Raw genomic sequence first — 24,565 nt, forward strand, 5'->3', positions numbered from 1 at the left:
TCCAGTTACCACAGAGGGAAACAAAATGACCAGCTTCAAAACATTTTCAGCTTTTAGATGGCTAACATTCCTGAAAAGGTGAAATGACTCCTGACTTTAGTGACTATGTGACGATTGACTTGTCTTTAGGTGTGCTCCTGCCAACACTTAAACATTCAGTTAAGCAGACAAGCATTCTCGTGGTAGATAATGAAAAGTCGCACCATGATGATGCTTGTGTGAATGAACTGGTACTTGCTTCTGCAGGTTTAGATGCCTCATACACTGGTCCCAGCAGTACGTGTGTACTCTGGCTAGGAAACAGTTCTCATTTTATTTCAAAATGAAATTTTCTCTTACATTTCCTTACCAAAATGTCTTTTAGCTAAGGACAATTTGGCCAGATGAATACAACTGGGATATTTTGATTATTAAATGGTAAATGATACACTTAAGCATGAATTTCCCAGCACAGATTTTATGAAGACAATAATTTCTCAGCCAAAAAGGAACTTCTTAAAAAAGTGCAAAAAAGTAAACAGTTACAAGGTAAGGATAAGAGGAGAAGGAGGCTAAAATTTTACATGCATCTCTGTTTATTATTAGGGGTTTTTATTTGTTACTATACAGTTTTGGACTTCTCAGTATCATACTGATTAACTGAAAGAACTAGGGATAGAAATTAATAAAGGACTATGTAGATGCAATTAGTAAGGGCTGATGTGATGAATAAAATGCAGTTAGCCTGATCAAATTAAAGTTAAGGGCAGAGATAATAAGCGTCAACTTAAAGTATATTCCAGTACAGCAAAAGTAGCACAGGCAAGTAGAGTCTTTTTGTCCAATACAAGAGGCATGGAAGAAACAAAACCAATAAAAGCTTAGATTTTTAGGAAAAAAACCCACTTCAGTAATGTCTAACGGATAGTGGAGTACTCCAGAAAACACTTGGAAGCCACACTGCATGAGTCATTGGAAAACACGATTGTAATAAATACCACAGAACGTCCTACACTTATGTGGAAAGAGAGAGTGAGGCAATATCCTTCTAGCAGAACATCTTTTTCTGTCTTTTGAAAGGCAATTGATTGGCTCTGGTACCTTACTTACTGTGTTCCAGGAGGATTTCTACAGCTGCCTGAAACAGCTGAAACACTATTCACCAAGGAAAAGAAAGTCAAAATCAGTATACGAGGCTAAGAAGTTACTCTTATACCAAATTTTCATTTAGAAAACAGCTAGACTAGTCTACACAAAAGAGTTAATTCACAGGCATCTTCCTCATAAGGAGAACTGTTTTTTTGTGAGGAGGTAGATTTGCCCCTCAAATGAACAAGTATAATGTTCATGTGAGGCAGTGAGAATTGGCACAGCTGATGCTTCATTTAGCATTTAGCCTAGAGAGTACAAAAGGGAAGTGATACTGGTAGGACTGGTTTTGGAGGATAGCTCTGTTTTTTACCTTACCACCTCTTTTCTTACTGGGTTGCTGTATTCACTCTGCTGTTCCCTGGCATATCCTGATAGCCAATGTTGGCTTACATTAAAATACTTTGTTTCTTAGATTAATAATAAATTAATAGTCTCACCCTGTCACCCACCTAACTATTTGCATCACTGATTAATTTTTTGCTAGGTGTGTAAGTGATGGTTCTACTGAATTTCACTGACTTTACCAATCATGTTCTTTACCTTACACTAAAAACAGCTGTTATGATCAGCAACTACAATTTCAACTAGTTGCCAAGTGCAATGAACTGCCTGTTTTATCTTTTCTGCTGTGATCTTTAAATGCACATTTCTCACGCACAGCCATCTTTTGGAAACCACCAATGGAAGAAGTATTTGTAATCTTTTCCTGCAGATTTAGTACAAGGAAATGAAATAGTACTACTAGCTGCACTTACTGGTGGAGAAGCACAGAAAGGAAGTGGCTTAAATAAGACAGTCTAGCAAAAGTTTATGATAAAACTGGGATTCAGATGATGTACTGGGTGTTGGCCTGACATAGTCAATCCCAAAGTGATGCCCTCAAAAAAATGCAGGATATAAGTGTGCTGTGGGTCAGATACAGCTCACAGGCCCATAGACGCACTATTTTGTCTCAGCTACCCTGTCACACTCTACCAGAGAGGGGCCCACCAGAAATCTCAGAACCAAATAATTCAAAATCCATTAAGAAACTGAAATTAGCTTCCCAATAGCTCAGGCTTATCTACAGTTGCTGTCTGGCAGATACAATTTGAAATAGACTGTGCACTTACCCAAGAACATGTTCACACAGGAGCCTGCAATAGTCGCTGTGAGAACTCGTAATTAATAGCAGAATCTTCCCAGCATTTTTCAGTTGTTTCAACCACTTTTTTACAGACTCTGGACATCTCTGTAAATATTTGTCTGGATGATTTTTCACTTCTGGGAAATATGTCCCACAGTCTTCTAAAAAAATTAAAACATAATAATGTTATCCAATCCTGCTCACAAACCACTTAATCCACAAAACAAATATCCTTTGATGTGCAGACAACAAATTTAAAAAAGGCAAAGAAAAGTTTAAAATTTTCCCTCGGCTGTAACTCAGTATTAACCAAAAAATCTAATCAAACCAAGAGGATACACTGTAGCAGAAATAAATTTGCAGGACTTCCCTCTTTTGTTATGGAACTGTCATAGTTATTTTGTTTGATGTTCTTTTGCTCATAACAGTTAATAATATAGAATTTACATATTATAGTTTTATGCAGGAAATAATTATTTCTTGTTGTCTTTGCTCAATTTTTGGATCCTCGATTTGTGATTGTAAAATGAGTTTAATGTTTAGACAATAGTAAGGACCTGAAAATCCCAAGAACACCTTTCAGTTACTTCTGACACTTTAACTTAACAGTCTGATCAGTAACATTCATTTTTGCATGTTTCACCAAGAGCACGTTATCTATGAAAGGTTGATAAAACTGGCAAAGATTCATAAGTATTTTGAATACTAGGAACAGATGCGAAATCCCCCTCAGTTCCAATTCCAGCTTCAATAATGTTCTTTTTGCCAAATAAAGCTGCAACAGAATTTTGCAAATACACTTGGAATGCAAGATTTCTACAAGTTTAAAACAACACTAACTTGGCAGTAGAAGTTACCTATTCATTTAAGTCATCAATAAATATTTATCTTGTTATAGCACATAGTTGCTTTACCAAGATTTCAAATTAAACTTACCTAAGTATTTCCTCTGTGTTCAAACCCTCTATAACCAAAACTGTCAAACTAGTTAAAGGTTTAAAAAGAAATATAGTAATTGTAAAGATAGAAATGACACCAAGTATTTGGCGCTCAGTCTATGTGTGTTGTAGTATAATGAACATTATCATAGATTATTTTAGTTCCAGCACTTGTTCTATATGCAACTGTCTGTGGTCAACTTTGCTGAATGATTTAATAAATCCCAGACATTACTTAGCCTTCTGGTATGTGAGTAATGCTGTTCTCTAGTTTGAAAAAATAAGATTTAAACCACTTGAACTTTAGCTATTTAATGAAAGAGAACATGTATGTTTGAACCAGTAGTATCAAAGAGAGACTGAAAGATGCTGGGTGCTAAACATAACACTGTTTCATACATTACACATTCATACATCTACAGATGGCAGGGAACAAAAGCCGTCCAAAAGAAGCTTCAAACTGGCTGTTATCCCTGCAACTAGACGGAAGCAAAAATGTATTATTCTGTACTTCGACTTGACAGATTTCTTCCAAAAACGTGGACTACTATATCTGAGGAAAGTGTCTCAAACAAAATCTTCCAACTCACAACCAGGTCACTATTCCAGTTCTTCATTGTATTTAGGTCAGGCTGTGAAGCAGCGTGTACCAGTGGAATAGGAGCCTGTTCCTGCAGCCGGCATTATGGGATGCCATGACATTTGCCTTGGGAGCTAGCCAACAACAACGATTTTTTTGATTAAACAAAGCAGATTGACGAAGGAAGGTTTCCTGTTGTGCTTTCCCTCCTTCTTTCCTGGGGCATGAATATTGTTTGGGATGAGCAATAGAGTTTCTAGGAGCAGAAACCACATTTTTTTCAGCATTATCATTAGTAATTATATTTCATATGCTATGCTATGACAATTTTTCTTCTTTGGTGTTTTGGAAAGCACATAACATTAGATGAGAATGAAGGGGTACAAACAAAGCAGGTTTGGCATTAACTCTGACAGGTTCAAACAATTAAAAGAAAGATGGCAAAGTTCATTTATATAACCAGTGACCTAACACTCTCTTTACTCTCAAACAAAAAGATCTGTTTTATATGGACTTGACACTTGGACACTCTTTTTCTTTCCTTATGAAATGCCTTCCACCCTCCATTTGATGCCAAATTTAAAGACTTAGTTAATTTAATCAACACTGTCCTCTTTGTCCAAAATCTGTGCAATACCTTCTATGTGATAAATCTATTATATTTGGCCTTTGAGTAACATCTGCACTGGAAAAGGCCAACAACTCTGGATTCAACATGTGAGCTGAATGAGAGTCTTATTCTGCCTTTTTATCCAGGCCCTGAAGCCCAGCTGTTAATTGAAGACAAGCAATGAATCAGTTCTTGACACTGGGATCTGAAGTTTGCCTCTGGGCTGTTTGCCATATCAGGCAGAGGTAGATCAGAAGAACCCTCATTAAAGCATACTCTATTGTAATTAGGCAAGCATGGCCCAGGAAAGCAGAGTTTGTCTTAATTCCTAACATACTATTGCATCTGGTGAAGAAAGTTTGGTGGAATACATACTCACATCTGTAAATGAGTTTAACCACCAAAACCTGCAAGATTTGATTGAAAGTCAAATAAAATAAAAGCTGAAAAACTTGCTTGTTTTGAGGAGTACAGAAGTGCCACAGGCACCTTGTTGCCAAAAAAAAGTTGTGGAAGTTTTAACATGGGATGGACAAATAGCATCATGTCAAGACTTCTCAATAAATGGAATGATTTGCTAATGACAAATTAAGCATTGTTTTCCCACTATGCCATATGCTGCACTTTGTTTTGCTACAGCAGGCAAACCATAAAAATCAGAAGAAAACACTATCAAGCAAAGCATCAGTGAGAAATCAGAAAAGAATTAATTAGCAGAGCCAACAGAGGAAAGACAAAAGCGAGTTAACAGTAATAGGAGTGACTTCTACGCAACTTCCACTCTTGAAAAACAAAACAGGAATTCTTCAGAAAAACACCATTCTTGAGAAATAAGAAATTTCTCTAGCTTGCAATACTTTCCTGGTAATGCTTATGAGCCATCCAAATGGCAAAATACTCTCAAAAATGAAACTATAGGCACACTTTAGAAGTTTTGTTGGCCCACCAATTCACTGTGTGAAAATGAGGGACTTGTGGTCAGCACTAGATCTACAACTGACAGTTTCCTATCAGTTCAGTGCCTAAAATAAAATCATTACATTTTTATCTCTCTGTTTTGCAAATATCACTTAACATACAGCTTTAGGGACATTGACATGTATTAATGCATACCCACAAATCAGTGAAAACAAAACAGTAACAAAACAACTGTCCCAACTTTCACCTCAAAGTCTCTGTTATTTGCAGTTACGTTCAAGCATGTCAAAGCCTACACGAGTAACCTCTAACTCTTTGGTAGTGTGAACACTTACTCAAAATACGAGAAAGTATTTAATAAAAAAAATTGAAACAAGAAGACCATGAAAATCAACATAACAATCAACATATTTACCCCCTGTGATTTTATGAGAAAATTCAATGACGTGGAGCAGGAAAGCAAAATCTAAGTATTTTATGCACAGCTTTGGAATTTATATATGTTGCCATGGAGCAAACGCAGTTTTGTTTAATTTCTATTCTTATCACTAAACAACTTGGAGTTTATCTGAAATCTCTGAAATGCAGCCTAGGATAGCAAATTAGCAACTAGCCTCCATAGGCATTTATAAACATCTTCCAAATACACTTTCAAAAATAATAATTGCCTTTGCAGTCCATCAAGTATCCTTTCAGAAAAATATATTTCCCATTTAAGCAGAAGATAGAAATATAAGCAATTAAAATGAGTGTCTAGAACTGCTACATATTACAGCCCTGCCAGAACCTCTAATCAGGTTGACATCCTGTTGTATTTTCAAAGCAATATAATTTATTTCTTCTATGTATATTATCAGAGGGTTCCTTTGTGTCCAGTTTGGAGTTTATTTCTTCTTGTATCATCTGACATTATAATTTAATCGGGATGTTCTTTGCATAGTCTTGCCTTGTAGTTTAATTGCACCTAATACAGTTGTGATGGTAAGTGTGATGGGGATTTACATAGCTGGAAATGCAGAACCTCCAGACCAAACTCAGAAAAAGCCTGTACAATGCTTGTCATGACTTCCAGCACAGACAATAATCCAGTCCTTAATCCAACTGCCCTACTCTACTACAGTTGCAAAATTACTTTATTGAAGTATGCAGTTCGATGTTTTCATATAATACCTGTATTTGTAGAAAAAAATAATTGTGGATTTCTCTTGTGCTCTGTATTACACCACTTCTCCTTGGCAGGATCAGTTTACACCTACTGGCTCTGGACTCCTTTGGACTCAATGTCTGTAAATCCACACTGCCAGGACACTGTAGTTTTCATCCCTTAACTATTACCTGGATTATAAAATGGGCAAACATTCAAGAGGCACATTTCTGGCAAGATTTCAGTCCAGAACTAAAACACAGAAACACAGTGATTTTTTTAATATTGTCACTGCTTCTAAGGGGTACCTACTTGATTGAATTAAAAGTAATTTATCTGCTATTTATACGATTTAGCTAAGCAGAGAGGTATGAGGCTAAAAAAAAGTCCCTAGAATTCAGCCAAGAAAAACAAACTTTCAGCTGCCAATTAGTAGCTTGTATTTAGTGGTTTTAACAATCTCTTACAATGAAAGTATTATTTGAGAATGTGACTTTCTTTCTTTTAAATTCAAAGGCAATATGATAGCTTAGCCACCAATACCCATAGCCAGATTCTCTGCAGCTCTGACACCAGTAGGGAGTTCTTCCCTAATTTTAATCTGAATGCAGGCTTGTAGGTAACAGTTATTGATTTGACTAACAGAGTAAAACTGCAATAATGTGTTACAATCAGCAATGATAGAGACAATTATATTCACTGTACATTGCTATACTCCCCATCTTACTGTACTTCAGGTTTTTACAGTGAACAGAGACACCTCTTTGACTACGTCTTTTTCTCTAGTCCTAATAAATCTAACAAGTATCATGAGCATTCAACAAAAACACAAGAAAAACACCTTCATCACAGAAGGTTTTGCAAAAGAATTCAAATTTCATCTAATGAAGGCAAGCAGAGGAGAAAGAGGGTGATGGTTAAAATTACATTAAACAAGTAGCCTTTCTTTTCCTTTCATTTAAGCTCAGTGTGTATTCTAGTAGGAGCAGCAGAAGTGAAATGAGAGACAGAGGGAAGGAAATGTTAACATAAGATAAGAAAACAGAGTGAAGTATGAAGCAGGGATGACTGGACAAAATATGGTTACATTGTGGAGGCCTGGTATGAGGCAGATACCAGGAACAGGGAGCAGCAGGAAGAGATAAATCATCCCTCTCCTTCCCCCAGGAGATAAACGTTTAAAAACAGAATAAAGGGATGACAGTTCAGGAAGATAAGAGGTTAGGAAGAGGCAAATGCCATAAGAGCAAAAACTGTAATGTGATGGATGTCAAAAATTCTGTACTTTTCTGTTTTCTGTAATTGCCTCAATACTGTACAGTTTCTTACTGACCAAGGGGTTCAGGATCCTAGTGCAGTTCAGGTTGTAAGAATACCAGCTATTTGCAACTTTTTGTTAAGTAGAAGCAGACATGAAAAGAGGATACCAAGTTTGTAGACAAAGAAGATTTTAGTATTACAATACCAATTACAGTACTCTCATTCTCACCTGAAAAAAGAGAAGCATTCGCCCCTTTTGCCTGTGCATCTGTTAAAGAAGATGTTTACCACTCATGTAACATTAACCTTCTCAATATTTTTAGTAACATCCAGCTCTGGTTGGGCAGAAACAGACTGTGTTTTCTAAAATAATAAATTACTTTCCAGCGATGACAAATATATTGTCACCTTGATTAATTTCAAGGGGGTCACCATAAGGTAAAGGTCTGTGGTGGGCTAGGAAAAACATGACTACTTGGATTAATAGTGACTGCAGGGCTATATAAACATTTAATATACTGAAGGAAACACTTCAGCAGAACACACACAGAACATGACCTCCACTAATATTTCATGGGTCACTTCCTATTCTACTTGTTTTCTACTCCTGTGGCCTACGAGAAATTTACTGCAAAATTTGGTAACTAAAGATAGGCCTTGAACTAAAAAGGGCTGAATGACTAGCAATTCTTCTAAGGAAGCCAAAAGCAGATGTTGTTTCTTCTGGTTTGTTATTACAAGGCAGGAACCACCACTCTCCCTCCCATCCTTGTGATTCCAAGGTGAGATTCCCATGACAAAAGCCGTCAGGAACAGAACAGGACCTTTAGCTATATTTAAATGGAAGTCATAATATTTAAATTAGAAGCTATTGCTGCTCTGACATCTCTTAGCTGAACGTCATCCACCTCCACCTCCTATGTATCAGAGGGTGTGACCAAAGATCTGTGATGGCCAGTCCAGAACTTCAAGGCTGGCCATAACCAAAAACAGCTTCAATGTGAGGCTCTATCTTTTCTTGAAAACATAGCTTGCTAACAACTTTTTCCCAAATGCTTTTCAAGCAAGCTTTAAAAGTACCGTTACCTGATACAACCCTCCACTTCATATCTGAAAGAAGAACCCCATTCAATCTGCCTCTAATCTTTACCCTCTTGCTTCCTAGTCCCACCTCATCTCCCATCACATCAGCAATTTCCTGGCTGCAGAACAGTCAAGACTTGACTAGCAGCACAATGCCACAGAGAGATGCTTGCATGACTTTTGCATGTAGTCTTATTGTTATTTTTTATTGGGGCCCATGGACAGTGAAAGAGAAAGCCAGGCTATTTTCATGTTTTCAGTTCTCGGCATTCTTACTGGCATTCCCAAGTGGCTGAGAGTAGCTCAGACCACTTCCACCTTGCTGGTAGAACTGCTCCCACTGCTACAGTATGCCCCACTCTGGAGTCCTTGCCTCATCTTATCCCAAGCTTGCAGATCCCTTCCTTTAGTAAAAGGTAACAACACAAATTGAACAATGTAGTGAGAAGCACATGGTATGTGGCAAAGTCTGCAGCCTGACTTCAGGATGACTGCTAACACATGACACTTGTAAGGAAGGTGTAAGGAAGGTTTCTTGATATAGGTAGTTTAAATGATCTACCATAGTTTTGTATACACAAAACCTAGAAACAGAATTTATTTCTTTCCTTATTTTTATTTCTTCTTCTGTTTTTGTTAATATTTATACCAACATAGCAATGTTTTCCCAGTGCACTACAAAGCAGGAAGGATGTACTTAGAGGTAGGACAGGATCTGTTGCTACATTTTAGAGGAAATGATTTATTTCTCAAAAGAATTCACTTCCTTGCTTTACATTACCTGCTAGTTTGCAGTGTAACAGATTTATCAAACTGTATGAGACCAATCAATTTGTGATAATACTCTTGCAGCCCATGGGCTGAGCATTAAACCCATGCAGAGGTAACTACTCTTTACTGGACAGACATTAAGTTAAATTATTCTGATTTTCTCCAGATCTTCAGATCTTCCCTACTGCACTGTGTGAACAATTAAAATGAATAATCTGCAGGTGGAAAAATCTGGCTTGTTCCACTATCAAGAATGTCTTCTAATAGGATTCATGCAGCATGCTTACCTATGCTTGGAAGTAAAAACTGAGAGGTGATACAGTGATTACTCAAAGCAACACAATCCACATTTTTAACTCATGTTAAAGACTTACATGGATCCTTTGTTATACCAGTATTACCAGGGTGTTAATATTTATAGGAAGATAACCTATCAGTGGGAAATTACCATAACTATTCTGCAAATCTTCATCTTCACCTATACTCAGACTGCATACATTTGTCATACATGCTTGCCATAGAAGTGTATTTGAGATTATTCTTCTAAACACAACTAATTGCACCGAACACCTATTTTCCCCAACAAACTTTCCATATCTACATGCCTGTTAAACTCTACCTGTGGTTAATTCACATAGCCTTAAAATACATCCCCTTGTAAACACATCTTAAAATCCCTGTAAAACAATTTAGGACAGAAGGAGGAAATTGTTTTGTTCAACTGAATACAGCTAAGTAGGTGGGAAATGGGATCTGTTCAGGATGCTGCTGCAATTTAATAGAAATGATTACACCTAATTTGACAGGAAGTAAAATATTAGAGTACCTTTTTATTTATACATCTGATGAGGGTTACTTGAACCCATTTGCTTGTAGGAAATGTGCTGTTATGTTTGGTGTGGAAATAAATACATAATGAAGAAATAAAATGCAGTCCATAGATATTTTATAACACCCAGACTACACTTTTTGCTGATAAACTAAAAATCCTACTCGGCTGTACTGCTCAACCAAGAAGATATTACAGGTAATCCCTGCTTCTGAGATCTTGAATTAAAATACCTCTGGGGAAGAGCTATTTAAAGCTTTGACTCTTTTTGCAGTTTTGAATGTACCAGCTGCTTTGAGGAACTTGTTGCAGTAAGCATGAAGTTCAAGTTCTCAGAAATATTTTTCCTGGAAGCAGCAGCATCCTATACCTCATATATTCACATGTACATACTAATACACACAGAGGTGTGTGTACATGTAGTAAAGAAAACCCCTATTTTTTCTTAAAACCAGAAATAATCTTTTTCTGTCTCCCTAGGAACTGTTCATGGACAAGAATAAATGGTGTTAACTCCAGCCTCTGGGTCTACAGTTTTACTTGCTATGCAACATTCCCCACTACCCCCCACCACCCCTCCGATGCCACATCAACACTTTAAGAACTATCTGGTGGGCAATGGGAAACTGCAAGCAACAAGCACCACAAGATCGGGTAGGAGGAAAGAACTATGTTTAAAAGGAGGCATTTTAAATTGTATCAGAAACACATATCAGAAAATAAAAGACAACGCCTACGAGTGTGACAATAGAGGAGCTCTGCAACAGGCAGATATTTATGATTAGCCTGTATATACAGAAAGTTACAAGTCATGTGCTTTCTGTAATCCCATTATTTTTGTAATTTACAAGTAGTGTTCAATAATAGCTATTCCTACTGTAGGTGATGTATCACTGTCTGTTACATTTACCACCACACTTGAATATATACAATGAAAGCTTTGCTCTTCTTGCCTGGGATCTCACGTTAGCTGTCCTATTAATACAGCTCTCAAATCACACATATACCATAGTATTTTTCATGGTTCTGGTACGCAGAGCTTCATAAATCTTCCTGAGACTGCAGAAGTGTTCATTTCCAGTCCCCGTGTATTTAAGAAATATCAACAGGAAGAGGTACCAAGAAGGGCTATCAGGATAAGATTCAAAGAGCTTAAATGACAAAGACTCGGGGTACAATTCAGACTCTGCAGTGAGACGCAGTACAAAAGGCATTCCCTGATCTCTAAGAAGCCAGCACAGCTGGAGGAAACAAGGCTTCCATGTGTGTGAATTTGTTTGCCATACGGACAGTTCAGCCATATGGCACTGGAAAGAGAGAGATCAGCTTCCCTGAGCAGGAGCTCATCCTTCCAGGCGCTGTTTCTCTCTCCGGTCCATCGGGCGGGTGGTGCCATCTAGTGAGAGGGAGGGGACCACGGCCCGGCCGACACCGGCATTGCCAGCGCCCGGAGGGGGATGCCCTCGGTGGGGTCTTCACCCTCAGCTCGACGCATCTCAGCCTCCCTGTCATCAGGAACCATCAAAGCATGGGTGTAAGGAGTACAAATCCCTGATATTTCCTGGTCTGTTCCTTTTTGTGGTTTGGTTGTTTTTTTGGTGTTTTGGTTCCCCCTCCCTGTTCATTGTTTTTGTTTTCTCTATTTATTGGCCTTCATGAAGGCAGATGGGACTTGGGAAACCTTTTTAAATTTCTAGACGAAACTTTTAAACAGAACAGAACCGAAATGCAGTTCCACAGAAATGACCTCAAATGGCAGTGATCCTCAAACAGCAAGCATCAGCAGTCAGGTGTGGATGTGGGAGAAGGCTTGATGGAAAAGACTGGCTGACTTGACAGCTTAAAGTTTATTTCCATAAGCGAGAAAAAATAACAACAGTCTTCAAACATGTAGAAAGTTCCTGCTTCTGGCAAAAAAGAAAAAAGGAGTAATCTGTCCTCTGAGACCAAGGTCAGTGAGGCAAGAAGCAGTAAGCTTACACTTCTGTAAACCTAGATTAGAAACTATATGAAAGTTTCTGATTTTAATGGCACTGATGCACTGGAAAAGCTTCCAAGGAGGTTGTATAATCTTTGAGGGGTAGATCTTCAAAAAGAGGCCAGAAAATTATCTGTTAGGAACACCTAACCCACTCCTTTGGCAGTGGTGTGCTAAATGCAAGACATCTTCTATCATTCCTTAATGTACTGTGATTACGTATTACTGATGGATATGCACTTCCATCTCCATCCATTGCTTTAATGAGTGATGCTAGTGTTCATATTTATCAGCATCACCTATGGATAATGATGCCTATGGTCATATCAGAACAATTTCCTAGTAGGTAGTAAAAGGAATGCATTCAGCCAGAAGCAGCAGGACAGCTTTGTTAATAACACATTTTTTGCCAGTCTGATCAATACACAAACACGAGGTCTGAAACTTCATCCAGACAAAGTGACTGCTGACTGCTTCATGCTGCTCTCATTGCAGACCATCCCTCTCCCATTTGTACCAGCTCATTTGCCATAGGAAGGCTGAGAGAGGAACATTCAATTTCTAATGCTGTTCTTACAAGCATAAAGACCTGTTTATTTTATAGAAGAGTGATCAGCTTGAGAACAAAGAAAAAAAGCTGCTTTCCAGAAGTTTAACAAGATGCACAGTCTCCATTAAGAATGTTCAAAAAATCGCAAAAATTGTGCAAAGCCTGTGTGTCGAGTTCACCACTCTCTTACGGAGAATGGAAAGGAAGAAATTAGTTAAAATTACATGTAAAACACTGTTGGAAAGGTCCTTGCTGGTCTATCTGTCAACAAGAAAATCTGAGTTTAGAGTCCAGAGAGATCTATTTTAAAATTATGAAGAAAATTTTTCTGAGTGCTCATTTGTGATTCTGTATTCTTTTCTCTTCTGGTTTGATTCTTCATCTGTTTTAACATTATCCAAACAAGGGCAAACAGATGAAAAGTAAACTCAGTGTAAAACAGAACCCAAATGAACAGTGACTAACCCAAAATAATTCCAGGAGTGAGCATGAGAAGGAAAAAGAGTTTCTGTAAGCATAATTGTGCAAGAAACAATTATTTTTTAGCTCACAAATTTCTCTGGGATTCTAGATTTTTCTCCCATCCTGCAACAGGATTAAACTGAAGCCCTTAAAAAAAGAAAAAGAAATAAGGGAGAAACACATGCACATGGACTGGCACTTGTTTACTGTGCACAAGTCCATTTTGCAATGCAGGCAGAATGAATGAATTTTGCAAGGCAGTCTGATGAATCCTACTGCTGGCATGATTTTGGTTTTGTGCTTTAATCTCACTTGTCTGACCCTCTCCACTTCATATGGCAATAGGGACTCAAACTTTACAATACCTTTCTACATGTGAGTGTCCTAATGATCAAACCTGGAACTAGTCTCTGCCTCTGTATTTTAAACTCATCCTTTGGAAATGTCTCTTAGTCTGAAACTGCAAACTAAATTTGCCAAAAAAGGGATGATGTGAACACTGGTCCTCTTACATATCACATGAATATCTGACTAAGGATACCTGATATGCTTGATCTCTTCTTCTTTTTTTTTTTTTTTTTTTTTTTTTTTTTTTTGTTCTCATTCTGATTGGAAATTAATTAACTGTTAATCTAAGATCATGTACCCTCACAGCCATTCCACTGTTATTTTCATTTTTGTTTCTATGCCAGAGTTGCAGAAAGATGCTAGCAGGGGTAGTTCAAGGTGATCACAATCTTTCATACGTGGTTGAAGAAAACTTGCATGCTAAAGAAGCCACATTTACCATTAGGAGAGGGGAGTCCTCTTTTTTGAGGAAAACTTTTTTGAAGATAAATTTGGATATACATCTAAGAGAGCCCTAGCTTTAAAAGAGCAAGCAGAGGGTACTCTAGAGGGTTTGTATGTATTTGGACAGAGCACTTTGCCTTTTCGGGTCATCTATATGCTCTGTTAAAGTGAGAACTCTTGCCTTTATGGGGCCATTTTTGTATTGATCTTTGAAGTTACTAGCAGGAAATTCTGGAAATTAAAGGCAATCTGTATATGTGATACAAAATCATAGAATCATAGAATGGTTTGGGTTAGAAGGGACCTTAAAGATCATCTACTTCCAAATCTCCCCCCAAAAAGTTAAGTGACTACAGAATATCTCTTACATTTACAGTGTATTGACAGAATATCTCCTAAAGGTAAAAGGCTGTTACTGTTTCTATTAATACAAACTTTACAGGGCTCAGTCTCTCAGGTTTCTTGCAGTGGCTGGCAGACCTGGCAGTGGGTGGCTGGGAATCCACACTGCTCACTGCAGCAGTGGGCACTCCTGGCCACCCTCAGGATGTTCTGCTTGGAGGGTGGGCTGTGGAGCAGGAGTATTTCGACCACCAACAGCCCTGCTCCAATGTTCTACCCCTCTCACTACAACCTCAGTTACACATTTCGAAGACCAAAAGCAGAAAGCAAGAGCCTGGTTACCACTCGAACCCTTGTTAGGCTGCAAGGAAGTCCTGCCACTCAAATCTAATTTACATGGGGATTAGCCAAACAGGATGGAGTATTTATGAGAGCAAAGACTGCATGAACAATGCATATTTATATATTTAAAATGTCTGTAGAGGCAGCTTCCACAGATCAACAAAAGTCTTCCCTGAATATTTATGAAGAAACCAGATGACACACAAACAACTCTTTTGTTTTCCAGACTGCAGGGCTGGTTATGAAGTTCCAAGAAAACAGATTTGTAAGGAGTTGCCCTTCTACTTAAGGCTTAAAATTACCATTTGTGTCAAAGGCAATGATATATGCACAGCATGTTTACATTCAGCAACTCATATCTGTGATAATGAGACATTTTAATCCTCATTCACTTATATTTTTGGACTGACATCTGAACATTATTGTCAGATTCTTGTGTTAATATCATGTGTTGTATGGGCTTTATTTTATTACCTCCTTTCTACTAGAAGAAATTAATTGAGTATGGAAAATGTATCTATCATTAATGCTAGTTTTAAAATGTTTATAGTAATATAGGACACAAAGTAGAGCTCTGTTTTTATCATTAAAACACTCCTTTCAGGACCAATATTTAATTATATCAGCAATTGTAGTTAATCACAACTGCTTTTTAAAAGGAATTTCTCTGATATATAAGGACTCAAGCAAAAAGAAACAAAAGTAAAAATAATATTTTCTTTCTCCTTTTTAAATGGAAATTTTCAGGCATCAGAAACCATTTGAGTATCAAAGACATAACTATCTGAAAATAGTATACTAGATATATGCAGTTCTTTCAAGAATTTAACCATCTGTATTCACCACTAAAAGTTGCTATAAAACAAAATCCATATTTGCACATATTACATACACAAGTGTAAGATGTATTTGTACAGAAAGATAAATATACTTCCATGGAAAATGCCATTATTACCATTATAATTACAAGTTTATGGGGTAGTGGATAGAATAAAACTAACTATACTTAAAGAAATTTTAAGTTATACATAAAGACTTCAAGAATCTTTAGAGAAAGGACAATACGTTCTTATGTGCTCATTCAATTGTTAGGCATTTGAATTACTTATGGCTTTTCCACATTGTAGAATCATTCATCTACAGAAATGCATTGTTAGAAAGTATGAGGACAGCATCACAAGCTGTTATGAACAGAAGAGTATAGAAGGGTTATAATAAAATTTTTCTTAGAATTTTTATTTAACCTCATGCTCTTTCATGATTAACCCACCAGAAACATTGTGATAATAAAGGTCTACCTTGGTTTATCCAGGATCAGTGGTTGCATTCTTCCATTAATGTTTTTGCCCAAAGAATTTGAGTGCTGTATAGAAACCAAAGGCATCATCCCATAGGTTGTCTAAACAATTTCTATTTGATTCTTTCTGGCATTATGCACTTTGATATGTGTGTAGCTGTTGGATCATAGCTGACTGTGCACTACACTAAGATATTCTGAAGACTGATAGAAGTATGCCTCTTAAGGATTTGTTCACAGTCCCATGACAAAATTCACACTGACTTCAATGGCATAAGGGTCTTCAAGCATTTTATTCTCCTCAATATAAGAGATTGAGCATCAGTTAAGAAAATATTATACACTCAAAAGACACAAGCTGATTTTGCTCCTACTCCTGCTCTTGTTTTGATTTCTGTGTTGCAGATGATTACAAGAGATCAAATAAGCAAACCTAAGCAGTTGCCATCTGGCAGATGAGAACTTGTAAATGTTTTCTTTACTCCCTCATTTGGGCAAACGTTTTATTTCACTGTGGGGACAGGTTTAATGTACACATATACAACCAGTCACTCCATGTCACCTGACAGGCAATAACTTTTTATGCCATTTGCAAGTGCAGCAACACGCCCCATGTAACATGCCAATCTAAAAACACCTTTCACAATGCTCACCTGGAAAGTTTAAACTCTTCCTTTCCAGGTTGTTTAAAATATCCTTCGCTTCAGCCAAACAAAATGACTGCAGCAGTGAAAGACTGGCAAAAGTACTCTGGCTTATAAAGCACAGAGAACTAAAACAAATAGGTGACAGTATTTCCCCACAGTGCAGTAAGGAGCTTGTCTGAGTGACTTACCATCTCAGGCATGCAAAAACCACTTCAATTGCTACGTACAAATTTTGTCTACATGATACATGATTTTATCCAGTCAATCTAATTTGAGTTGTAAGAATGTGTCCAAACTCTGATGTAGCAGAACTGGGACTGATTTAACTTAGAAACATGCTTACATGCCATTTTTTTCTAGTGTCACAAATACAAACAGCTTTACAATATAAACAAAAACAAGTAACAAGTGGTTTATACATGAAGGTTCCAAAATTAGACAGACAAATTATTTTTCTTTAATGCCCTAAGCATAAAACTTGGGAATGCAGATGGAAGGATTATATATAGTGAAGATGGCATTCAGACCAATATAGGAAGGTATGTTTGTGGTTCTTTGCATTCGCTGCAATGACACCTTAGTGTGTCTGTGAAAACACTAACTGAAAGAAATTTCTTTCTTTTTTTTTACAGTAATATACAGGAATTTTTTGTAATATTCTTACAGATCTTATAAAGAAAAATTTTTCTCATTATTGTGATGTAATTAAATTATAACTCTGGATTTAAATGTCACTAAGCACTGTCTCTGTTGAAACACCAGAGGGAGCATGTTTCACAGAGGAGTGAAGACTTATATTGAAAACTTTCTGGGCTACTAACCCTGTTTTATCATTTAGTAGGAAGAAAAGAATGTAGTCAGATTACCTGGAATGGTTGGGAATACACCCCTGATGCAAAGCTCTTCAACCTGTGATGAAACAAGGCACCACTAAAGAGCAGAAAAAGTGAGGATGTGCATCATTTGGACAACTGCAGGATTTTATTCACAAAGCTGAAAAATCTTCTGTTACTGACTATGGGATGAAAATTTAACAGCCTTGACATCTTTGCCTAATGCAGACTATTTTAGTACTGGCTGGTTTTTTAAAAATTGACTCACACTCCTTGTTTACAGCACAAAGACACAGACTCAGTTGTGAAGTAACAACTCCTCTGAAAGAAGACTAAAAATAGAACCATCGGTATGACCAAAGTCAAGCCCACCCATGCAATGAACTCAATTACTTAGACAAACCACATTCTCTTTGTTTCTTCATTAGGGACAAAATCTAGGCAAGGCTCAAAGAAAAAGACCCATAAAATCAGTTGTCTCTATGATGATTCACATCTGAAAATCCTAGACCTGACTCAAAAATGACTTTGCTGCTGAGTTTTAATTGGGAACTGAAACTTTTCAGCTGCTCTTAAGGACTGACAAAGTGAAAATGTAAGCCTGCACTGTTAATACAGTTTAAAATTTAGCAATGATAAAAATCCTCCTATGTCATTACACTGGGCCCAGATTTGGTTAAAAGACACTGCCACCCATTACATGGTGAGATTCCAAGGGATTCTCATCCCAGATGCTGCCCTGTTGTTGCTGGTGCCCTGCTGCAGGAGAGACCTCTAAAGTCAGGGGCAGTCTTTACACTACCATTAGTGCAATTTCTCTTTACACTACCATTAGTGCAATTTCTCCTCATAAAGAATTTTTCATCATTCACATCATCTTTTTACTTCCTGCTCTCTCCAGTGAATGGTGCTTGATCCAAATTATCAGCTAGTCACTCTGTATACACAGTATGCACAGGAAGGGCTGTTTCAAAACAGAGAAAACAGTTTGTCGTTTTTCAGAGTCTGCTTTCAATCTAAGAACAATAAGTTTCAGAAAAGGGGGAGGAGGAGGCAAGGAGAAAGTCATAGGGGTAAGTCAGGGAAGGGGAGGGAGAAGGGAAAAAGCTGCCTTTTGAGCGAGTAAGGTTTCTGGTCAGGGAGCAGCAACAGCAGCAGAAGGCAGAAATCACAACAGGTACTTTTGGAGCTGGTCTGATTGGTACTGTAGTAGCAAACCAACTCATATGTCTTTCATTCAATATGCATTATGATGCCATGGGAGAAAAGCATCCCAGGGATTGATCACCACAATTATTACAAGAAGTAAAGATGTGGGTGCAGGAGCAAGCAAAAAGAATGCCTAAAAGACAGTACTTTGCAACATGCCCTGTAGCTGTATGTAAGTCAGTTAAAAGTCTGCCTAACAAAAAAAGTAACAGAGAATGCTTTATTGCCCCTGGCCACCTTTAGGCAGCATTAGGAGGATTTCTAATGCCTAGACACACAAAGCACTTTTCTGCTTCCAAAGCACAGGCTGAAAAAAGGAAAACTGTCACAGTGTCTGTCAACATGAGGGCTGCTGGGGTACAAGCACAGCCTTGTGACTGGGGCAGTATAGGAGACAGACGCATGCGTGGAGAAGGTCACACACTGCCAGGCCTGCCCTCTGTAATAGATTTTCAGAAGGTCATCCTCCATGTCTCACTGCATAATTTCTCTGTTCAGGGTACATCACCCCTACACCACCCACATGGCTCTTTAGAAATCAGGGAGGTCATGAAATAAGATTTAAGGAATCCAAAGTGAACACAACCCATGGCTGCTTGGACTCTGTTCACAAGCTACATCCTTGTATCTCCTTCCCATTATTTTGTGACTTGAAGGCCTGTTGTTGACGTAATTATAAGTTGTGAAACACTGTGTTGAACTTCTCAGACTTGCCTTCATAACTAGTTTGAAGTACTGAGCTTTACTTCACAGCATACAAAAAGGATATAGTGCTTTGTAGCCCAGTGACCACTGCATTATTTCAGCTCTGACAAACAGCACGGAAGCCCTTCATTCTGGATGTACCTTTTTGTGCCAAACTCAGAGATTCAGTGAAGTTATGCGAGTTTAAGTGGTTTCTATGAGAAGCCACTGATGTTTACCTAGTCTGACTGGAGCTCTTATGTTCACTGATGGATCTGATGCAGAGGCAAGTTGTGGTGAGAGGTCTCCAGGCCAGCACTGTTAGCAGCCCTCACCCAAAGAATGGCCACTGATACCATGACAGCCACCTCTGGGTGGGACAGCCTTGCACAACAACTTTTTCTAGTGCATCTTTTCCTCAGAGAAATGCTATTGTAACTATAGTTTGCAACTTGTACAACTCCATCACAACATTGGTATACCAGCTCTATGGAAGAACAGTGAGCTTTTAAAGATTGGAGGGTAGATTCAAAAGAAAGAAATGTAACTCTGATTCCACAAACTCTACAGAGTGTATTCCCCTCCTTGTGGTAAGCAGAGAGGTCACTGTAATTAGGAAATTTGTACTTCACCTGACCCTAATGGATAAACTTACTAGCTGTTGGATCACTTCACTTGTACTTTTTAAACTCCAAGGAAGAAGCTGTCTGGCACCTCAGCAGGCTACTGAGATCCAGCAGCACTGTCACCACCTCCCGACTTAAAACAATCCTTTCCAGCACTTTCACATACCACACAGGTCTCGTAGTTCAACTCTCAAGCTCCCAGAGACCACAAAATATTTGGCAGTGCAACAGGTCTAAGATCTTTCCTGTTTGGTTTTGCTCAGAGCTCTATAAGGCATAGTTGGTGCAAAGGCGCAGGAGATTTAAAAGGATTTCAGCAGTGGTGGTGTCTCCTTGGGTTTTGGTTTCTCTCTCTCCATGCAGGCAGTTGACTGGTATCCTTCAGCTGTTTGGAGGTTAGTTTGCCTCTGAAATACACATTAATGCCACAAAATGGCTAAATGGCTCTCAGGCTGGAAGGTGGATTCATGCCATGTGCCCAGTGATTGGATGTATATCACACTTTCAAATCTACCAGCAAGATAGTTCAAATCACCTTCTAAGATTGATGTAAATTTTGTGGTAGTTATTTGGCTTCCTGACAGATTTAGTTGACACTTACAATTCTCCAAAACCAGCACACGATCATTAACTTGTTGTTTGCTTTTTTTTGTTTTGTCAGAAAATCAGTTTCCACCACGATCAATATTTAGCAGACACTTACCTGCTTTAAACAGAAAATGATTTAAAACCTGTCTTCAGCCTACCTAAACTGCACACATAACGTATGGTTCTTTTTCCTTTCCAATGCTTTTCTAAATATTTTGATTTTTTTTCAACTTCTTTTTAATAAGAAGTTGATTTCTTTTTCCTAAAGTTTGATAGCAGTTACAAAGTAGCTGGCATTGCAGAGAGTCAAATCCCGTACTAGATATGGTATCCCATCAGCTTTTCTTTCTTCTGTTTTTATCCTCTTTAAAAAGTAATACAATAACAACATTATATATCCAATTTCAAATAACTTTATACATTTGACTGTAAGAATTCAGGTTTATATTTAGCAGGCAAGTTTTTATTTAGTAAATCTCTGCTTCGGACTTACGAAGCAGTTTTAGCAACTTCAAGCTAGGTAAATGCAAAAATAAATGTATCTCAAAGCATCTATTTGATAGAAAAAAAATGTATGCAAATAACATATTATTTTATTGTTTTGTTTTATGAGGGGACTTGTTTATATCATCTAACTTTTCCAAACCAGGTTTCCTACTTTATTAATGCAGAAACTGAGGCAGAAACAGGTGGGTGATTTAGAACAAAAACTTAATGCAGGTGCTAACTCTGTAGAGGGAATATCACAGAAAGATTACTACTAATGTTCTACTGACAGCTAATTGCTTCTGCTTGGGCTATATAATTAGCAAACGGAAGTACACTGAATAAATAAATGTTTTAAAATCTAATCAAGTCACCTTTTAAGTTACTTCATACAACCCAAGAAATCCTGAAACAATTCACTGACAAGACTTGTCCAAAGACAACAGAAAATATTTTCCAGTTCATGAGGTCAAGAGTAAGTTGTTAGCGATCAAACAGACTTTTCACTATTAGTCTGTGGGATCTAGTAAGTATATTTTTTTGAGTGGTTTTCTTTTCCAGAACTGGGAAGTATTGGTTTCCTTCTCTCCTCTGCTAATGCCTAAGATATAGTGGCTCTGCTAGGATGGTCAGAGGCAGGGAGACAGGAATAAAAAGTGTTTTGTCTCCCACAGAGATTCTTTTCTCCAGACAATTTCAATGTGGCATGAAGCAAGTCCTGTCCAAGTCAATTTTGATAGGAAAGAAAATTCTCGCCAGGGATTGTGGCTACCCTCAAGACTTCATTTCTCTTGGGAGAACAAATATAAATTCCATTAACAGCTTGCTATACTTTAGCTTTCAAAACCAAAGCCTTAGTGTGCTTTGTAATGTAGACAAATAGCTAGGATGTTGAGACTACTACTGTTTTTAATTAATGAAATCTACACCAGCAAAAAAATAGAATATTATTTGAGCTGCAAAGCTCAGCATCTCTACTTCTCCATTATTCTTTTCCTACTAGGAAATCTAGAAATAAAAAATTAATAAATCAAACACTAACACTGTTGTTTTATTACAACAAAAATTTTTTTTTTTTTTAATTACAATGAAAATGTCCACTTGTTGTCATTCCTCCCAGGAACCAGAATATTACTTACTTTTCCTTAGGGGAAGAGAATACTACTGCAACACAGGTTGCAATACAAGCACTTTTGTCATCCTAATACCTTCACTAGGTGCTTTCTCTATCATCACTATCTCTTCATTCTCCTTAGAATAGGCAGGTAAGTTCACATAAGTGTAACAGGATAAAATCTAAGCTTCACAGACAGTTATATCAGATCTGGCCTCTGGCAGATCACCCAATATAACTCAATTTTGCACCAGATCAGGTGTGGACATAATTACATTACTTTCACGTTTCACAAAGCACGCTATAATAATCTCTTTATGGTGAAATTATGATTTTGTGCTGGTTTTATGCTAAATGCAGATCAAATACCTGATACTTTATAAAGCTGAAGTGATGGAAGCCTTAAAGAAACTCTGCTGGGACAAAGCTAACCTGATGATATTTCTGGAGAGAAATCTTATATTCAGTCTGATGTTCTGGATTAGGCACGAGGAGCCATAAGTCAGCATCAGTTCATCATTGAACATGACAGCACAAGCATTTAGGTTTGACTTAAAAGAAAGCACTTGAAAATGTTTATACTCAGACACTACGGATGTTTCTAAATGCTCCTGTCTACGGTTGTTCACAATTACTTCAGTTTTGGAACATCTACAAGGGTTTTTATTGACTGCAAACACTGTTTCTGTGAAAGCTTTGCTTTTGAATTTACATACTGATTATCCCAATTTCTTTCTCTTTACCAAGGGAACATTTGCAGGTGCAAACAGAACGCTGCTAAAGTCCTGTAACTATAAGAGATCACAGAGAAGAGCAATGCCAGGAACTCCTGTCTGTCACCCAGATCTTCCAGGGTAGGTTTTCATTGTCTTCATCCCACTGTCATGAAGAAGAATCAGAACCCCGTAAGGCAGTTAATACCACTGACAGGTCACTTCTGGGATTGGTCCTAAACAAGAGCTCTCTCCTGAGTTACATAAACAGTCCTGGTTAAACTGTAATTGCCGGGTAAGCGAAGAGCGAAAAGGAGAAGGTTTTCTCTGGGACATGGAAATTTCCCAGCTCTGCAAGATGAGGAGAGGGCTCACTCATGAGTCACTGCTTTGGTAAAAACCTAGCCTAGTAAAAGAACTGTCCTTAAGGATGGGAATCACCCCACCTAAGGCTGACAATCCCCAAATCTGTGCAGGATGGCAAGGCTTCTTTTATAGTCGGTGGAGACAAACGGGTGTCTCTAGCATGCCACTCCTCCCACCCTCATGTACACAGATGTCTAAAATAGACCATGTGAGTCACACGCTACAAATGCCTGTTTCTTTCCTTTGGTTCAAAAAAGGAATCTAGACAACAGATGCCTAACTGTTGATGTCCAATGTTTAGATGCATGAAAGCCAGTCTGGCTGGAAGGATGCCATTTGTTCAGCTGGGCTAATTAAACATGAATATCTCTAAAACAGGACATAGCAAACAATTACTAGGCAGAAATGAATTGGATTGATGAATACTAAAGAACTAGAGGCATCAGACTGTCTGAATATGAATGATTTTCTTTTCTGTCCTCTTCCTCCTCTTTTTCAGGAGAGATGAACACTGACTATGCAGATAAAAAGGGCATGCCCCAGATCTTGACTGTCTTCTGTAAATACCCATAATTTGGGAAAAATTCAGTCTTAGCCTGAATACAGCCAGTGGGAGAGATCATGGAGACAAAAGAAAGGTTTGAACTAATATTTATGCTACGCAAAATTAGGTGGGCTTACTCCTTTTGCTAGCATTTGTTTTTCTCATTAACCATTGCAACTCTGCCCTTTATTTCAAATTCTGCAAATAATTATCTTTTAGATAAAATAAAAATCTCTTTTAGATTATGTTAAACTGAATGAAAAAAACCACAAAACCCTGGGTAACCAGCTGATCCCAGTCCTAAACATCAGGATAGCTCAGCAGGTAACAGCTGTTTCTGTTTCATTCCATAATCTTGATTAAGAAACTGGTGACCTCTGACTGGCATGCAAAGCCTTTTGCATTCAGCAAATGGTGCATCATATTTCCAGTGGGGCATATAACAGCCTCTTTTCGCATTTGCAAAAGGGAACATTGGCTTCTCTACTTCATTAGCAATTTTCTAAATGTAGACAGCAAAAGTGTTTCTTATGGGACAGCCACATCCACTCTTGTGGGGAACGTGTCTACAGGCATTTGTTCTTTAGAGAACAATAATTCTG

The 24,565-nt window shown here is 37.8% G+C and overlaps 1 protein-coding gene across 2 annotated transcripts in view; it reads right to left on the reverse strand.

Annotated features, from left to right (window-relative positions):
• Positions 1-24,565, reverse strand: part of NT5DC1 (5'-nucleotidase domain containing 1) — a 138,279-nt gene that overhangs the window by 46,753 nt on the left and 66,961 nt on the right. For both annotated transcript variants that reach the window (XM_050315021.1, XM_050315020.1), the window contains one exon: positions 2,244-2,418. In XM_050315021.1, coding sequence (XP_050170978.1) covers positions 2,244-2,418 — 175 coding nt within the window. The remainder of the gene's footprint in view (positions 1-2,243; positions 2,419-24,565) is intronic.

The sequence above is a fragment of the Myiozetetes cayanensis genome, unplaced genomic scaffold (genome assembly GCF_022539395.1).
Source record: "Myiozetetes cayanensis isolate MyiCay16 unplaced genomic scaffold, myiCay2020 scf2-11, whole genome shotgun sequence".
Taxonomy (NCBI): Eukaryota; Metazoa; Chordata; class Aves; order Passeriformes; family Tyrannidae; genus Myiozetetes; species Myiozetetes cayanensis.